The sequence below is a fragment of the Myotis davidii genome, unplaced genomic scaffold, assembly GCF_000327345.1.
Source record: "Myotis davidii unplaced genomic scaffold, ASM32734v1 scaffold944, whole genome shotgun sequence".
NCBI lineage: Eukaryota > Metazoa > Chordata > Mammalia > Chiroptera > Vespertilionidae > Myotis > Myotis davidii.
Window position 1 is genome coordinate 567,351 of NW_006296283.1, and position 5,821 is coordinate 573,171.

Consider the following 5,821-nt stretch of genomic DNA (forward strand, 5'->3'; position numbering starts at 1 on the left):
GCGGCGCCCCAACTCCCCAATCGGCCCTGCTCTGAGCCCGACCAGGGGCTGCACCTAGGGATTGGGACTGCCCTCTGCCACCCGGGAGCAGGCCTAAGCCAGCAGGTCATTATCTCCCGAGGGGTCCCAGACTGCAAGAGGACACAGGCCGGTCTGAGGGACCTCCCCTTCCCCCGAGTGCACAAATTTTTGTGCACCGGGCCTCTAGTCAAGGTATAAAGGCAATGGTGGGCAAAACTGCAAGTGCCTTAGGACAAAGGGCAGTAGCACCAAACCACAGTAGTCATTGTATTCTTCAGTGTCAGGCACTCACAGAAAAAAAAAGAAAATTTTAAAGACTGCTTAATTTAATGTCTTGTTACTTTATTACTTTTAATAAATCTCAAGCTTTGAGCACATAGCATTTTAATATTCTGTGTGATAAAATGGGAAGGAACTAGGCTGGTACTTCTGCTGTAAGAAGTATTGTAACTATCCCCAGGAACAGTACTTGTGTGCTTCTTTGAATTACAAGCTGAATTAGCAACTTTTTTTCATAGAAAACTATTTTTATTAGAAAGAACAACAGATAAACTATGGTTATTCAGACTTGATATTTAGCAGACATTTTCTAGAAATGAATGAAATGAACCTGTCATTTAAGAGTATAAAGGGGTCCTGATATTAAAGGTTTGAGAATAGCTGACTGAAAGAAATTCTGGACAACCCTTTTGGTCCAATTTGAGTTATGTGCTGTAACTAAAAGGAACTGAAACTGAAGTTCTTTTAAAGTGTCATTTTCACTAAGTGTCATTATTTCTTTTCAATTTACAAAATGAGTAAAATATTATTACACTAGAGGCCCGGTGCACAAAAATTCGTGCATGGGGGGGGGGAGGTCCCTCAGCCTGGCCTGCATCCTCTCGCAGCCTGGAGCCCTTGGGAGCTGTCCACCTGCCAGTTTAGGCCCGCTGCCCGGGGAGGATCAGGCCTAAGTTGGCAGCCAGACATCCCTCTGGCAGCCCAGAAACGCTCGGACATCCTTAGCATTGCCGAGGAGGCAGGAGAGGCTCCCGCCACTGCTGCTGCGCTCACAACAATTAGCCTGGCTTGTGGCTGAGCAGAGTTCCCCCTGTGGGAGCACACTGACCACCAGGGGCAGCTCCTGTGTTAGGCATCTGCCCCCTGGTGGTCAGTGCGCGTGATAGTGACCAGTCGTACCTGGTCGTTCCACCATTAGGGTCAATTTGCATATTACCCTTTTATTATATAGGATACCATTTTTTTTTCTTAATATATTTTTTTTGTTTTTCACAGAGAAGGAGAAGAGTTGGTCATAGTATTTTTTTTTTTTAAGTTATTATATAGTACCATTTTTTTTTCTAAATATATTTTATTTATTGTCCACAGAGAGGAAGGGAGAGAGATAGAGAGTTAGAAACATCGATGAGAGAGAGACATCGATCAGCTGCCTCCTGCACATCTCCCACTGGGGATGTGCCCGCAACCCAGGTACATGCCCCCGACCGGAATCGAACCCGGGACCCCCCAGTCCGCAGGCCGACGCTCTATCCACTGAGCCAAACCGGTTTCGGCGATACCATTTTTTAAAACTCATACATAACAGTGTGTGATCCCTTACATGTGTAAAATAACTCATAAGATTATTATATTCTTACTTACCTTCATTTCAATAACAGTTTGCAGAGCTTTTGTCTTGGCAGAATCAGGGGCATTCTCAAATCTCCGATGCATCTCCTATACAAGAGAAACAAAAGAAGAGTAAGTGGGGGGAGAAAGAGTAACTGTGTACAAAAGGTGGTCCTCCCAGGCTTGTAAAATACCCTGATCCTTCTCTATTTCCTGGCCTTTCTCTGTGAAACAGGTAACCCACAGACTGTATACAGGCTAAAAAGGCTTAGGAGGGTTCCAATCTCTGAACACCCAGTTACTTAAAATTAGTCTCACAGACCCCAGCTACTACAACCGCTGAAACTACAACACATCCCCTACATGACTCTAAGACAAAATCAGAACTCCAAATGATCCAAAAAGGGGATTAGAAATATTCCCTTTTTAAAAGGAGAAATAAAAGCAGTCACAATCAGTATACATTGCATAAGCACTAGCGTTGATAACATGCTTTCCATAAGATCCACCCCCAGAGTAGCAACCACCTGGCTACCAATGATGAAAATCTCTCTCCAGTGGGGCTACAAATAGAAAGAAAAAGATAAGACTGCTGAACAAGTTTCATAAGTAATTCATGTTTAGAAAATATCAGGAAAACATGGCTATTTTTTAATCCAAATTTTAGTGAGTTCAGGTTCTGGAAGGAAGGAAGTGATGGTAGTAATATCACAATTAGGGTCTCCAAGGATCACCCACCCTGAAGTTACCAGAACACCTCAAAATATTTTGTCATATTTTGAGAATGTCTCTGAGTTTGTCAGTACTTCCAAAGTATTCTGGACAGTCTCTAGTGTTCCCCAAAGAATACCCAGATGAATACTTTCCAACTGAGAGTGCTTAGCCATAATAAAAAGAAATGTATACTTTAATTATACCTTTCACCTAATTTATTCATTCTTGCCTGAACAGGAAGAATGGTTTGAGAGAAACAGAAAATAGAAATGCAAACTTCATTGAGCTATCTATTCCTGGAAGAGTATTCGTAATTAAATGACAGAAGTTCTAAATTATGAACAGTAAACAGTTGAAATACCAATAATTTCTGAACATTCACACTACCCATCTGGCTGCTGATAATGACAAAAACCACTGTTAACACACACTACCCTTTCTGCTACCTCTCTCCCTAACTCCAGTCTTAAATATTCAACTAGGTATCCCACTTGTATGTTTAGCAACTACCTCAAACTCTACATACCCAAGATTAAACTCTTGGTGATGCTCCAAAAACTTGCTCCATCCTTCCAGTTACTCAGGTCAAAAACCAATGAATCTTTTTAATGCCTTCTTTTTTTCTTTCAAGCCACAGCCAGTCAGGAAATGCAGTTAACTCTGTCTTCAAAATATATCCAAAATCCAAGCACTTCTTGCCATCTCCACTGCTACTACTAACAAAAATATACCTTTTAATCCAACAACAATCAGGCTCTCACTCTTTATCTCGCTTCCCTGCAGTCTATTCTCAACAGAGCACTCAGAGCATCCCTTTTAAACATAAATTTGATCTTGGTACTCCTTTGCTCAAAACCCTGTCATGCCTCCCCATCTGACTCAAAGTAGAGCCACAGTCCTTTCAGACCCCATCTCTTACCATTTCGCTCAGTTACTATGCTTAAGCCATACTATGACTCCTTACTATCCCTCAAATATGCTAGGCATTCTCCAGTTACATCAGATGTTCTTGTTGCCTAAACTCTTTCCTGTCCTTCAAGTCTTGGCTCAAATATCTCTTCTCTTGTTTTTAGGTTTATTAGTTGTGATAATCGCATTGTGGTTATGCAAGATGATGTCCATATGTTTTATAGATACGTACTGAAGTCTACAGAGGTAATTACATCCTTTTAGGAATTTGCTTTAAAATCTTGGTGAAGAAAAATTTTTAAAAAGGAAGCAAGTGTGGCAAAATTTTGGTAACTGGAATATCTGAATGATAAGCATATTGAGATTCATTATACTATTCTCACTACTTTTGTATAGGTTTGAAATCTTCCATAAAAATATTAATGTTTAATGTTCTCAGTGCAACCTAACCTATTTTAAAACTAATATAAGAACCCACGTGTCCTTTCCCCTTTACCTTACTCTACTTTTCCTTTTTGCTATAGCACTTATCCTCTCTAGCACATTATGTAATTTGTTTACTTGTTATGTGTTTATTATCTATTTCCCCCTATAAAAATGTAAGCTCCCCAAGGGCCAGGGTCCCTATTTCATTCACTGATGAATCCAGAGTGCCTACAACAGTAGCTGATACACTGATAAGTACTTAACAGATATTTAAACAATGAACATCGAATGAATGAATAACAAATGGCTACTAAAGTTTCAAGAATTAGGTAAAGAGGACTCTTTTAACCCCTTCCTACTCCTGTGCTGAATTATGTGCACTTCCTCTTATTTCTCCCTACAGGCCTAGTGCACGAAATTCATGCACTGAAAGGGTATCCCTCAGCCCAGCCTGCACCCTCTCCAACCTGGGACCCCTTGGGAGATGTCCCCTATGGGATCAGGCCTAAACCAGCAGTCAGACATCCCTCTCACAATCCTGGACTGCTGGCTCCTAATCGCTCACCTGCCTGCCAGCCTGATCACCCCTAACCGCTCCCCTGGTCCCCACCTAACTGCCCTCCCTTGCCAGCCCAACTGTCCCCAATTGTCCAACCCTGCTGGCCCGGTCGCCCCCAACTGCCCTCTCCTGCCAGCCCAGTTGTGCCCAACTGCCCTCCCCTGCTGGCCATCTTACAGCGGCCATCTTGTGGCGACATGGGGGTGGCCATCTCTGTGATGGCCATCTTGTGGTGGCCATCTTGTGACAATGTGGAGGTGTTGTGATCTTGTGACGACATGGGGAGTGGCTATCTTGTAGCGCCCATCTTGTGATGATGCGAGGGCATGACAGTCACCTAGGCTTTTATTAGTATAGTCTAGTGCAGTGATGGCGAACCTTTTGAGCTCAGCGTGCCAGCATTTTGAAAAACCCTAATTTAACTCTGGTGCCGTGTCACATATAGAAATTTTTGATATTTGCAACCATAGTAAAACAAAGATTTATATTTTTGATATTTATTTTATATATTTAAATGGCATTTAACAAAGAAAAATCAACCAAAAAAATGAGTCTTCATGTCATCTGTGACACCTATGTCATAGGTTCGCCATCACTGGTCTAGTGGCTCAGTGCACAAAATTTGTGTACATTAAAAGGTAATTAATTAGAGGAAATATCTTAATATTGCTATTTACCCTTTCTCTATAATAGAAGTGTCAGAGATGAAAGAAAATTAGTAAAATGTATATGAAAATCTTCCTCCTATCAGAGTCTGGGGTGCACCACAGGACCCAGAGTCAAGTCCCCACCCACTCACGTGCGCCTCAAAATCGCGCAAGACCCAGGCCCAGCCAGCCCGCCCCCCCATTGGGCTAGATCCAGACAGACCCGGCCAGTCACACCCTTGTCAAGCCCTGCTGGGCAGAGGGGCACAACCTCAGGTCCCCTCGCCTGGAGTCGGGGTGGGGGGAGCGGCCTGAGGTATCCCAGCCTGGGCCAGGGCAGGGGGTGAACCTTGAGGTCCCCTGTCAAGCCCCGCTGGGTGGGTGACACAGCCTGAGATCCCGTTAAGCCCCACCTGGCAGGGGGGCCATGGCCTGAGGTTCCCCCTCAAGCCCTGCCAGGTGGGGTGCGCGGCCTGAGGCCCCTGTCAAGCCCCACGAGGGGGGGGATGTCGGCGGGGGGGAACAGGCTCAGGTCCCTGCTAATTGCTCGTTAAAGCTCATTATGGGAACTTGGCCTCCGCTGTGGGCGCCACCATCTTTGTGGCAGAGTGACAGTCAATTTGTATATTCCCACTTTATTATATAGGATACCACATACTATATAACTGTCCTTTAACATTTACTACATTATATTTGAAATAGAAGCCTGGTGCACGGAATTCATGCATGGGTAGGGCTGGCTGGCAATCAGAGCCGATCTGCGGGGTGACTGGCAGGGCGATCAGGGGGCCCCCACTGGCACCCTCCTTGGAGGTGACCGATAGGGCTTAACTCCTTAGAGTGCCGCAGGCATCAAACCTTAGTCCTCTTCTCCAATTTACTAATTCCTTTGGTGTTCTCATCCAGTCTCATAATTTTCAATACAATCCACCTAATA

The 5,821-nt window shown here is 44.0% G+C and overlaps 1 protein-coding gene across 10 annotated transcripts in view; it reads right to left on the reverse strand.

Moving 5' to 3' along the window:
• ERC1 (ELKS/RAB6-interacting/CAST family member 1) overlaps window positions 1-5,821 on the reverse strand; it is a 496,604-nt gene that overhangs the window by 407,462 nt on the left and 83,321 nt on the right. For all 10 annotated transcript variants that reach the window (XM_015568838.1, XM_006771286.2, XM_015568837.1 and 7 more), the window contains exon 4: window positions 1,663-1,737. In XM_015568838.1, the coding sequence (XP_015424324.1) occupies window positions 1,663-1,737 (75 nt within the window). The remainder of the gene's footprint in view (window positions 1-1,662; window positions 1,738-5,821) is intronic.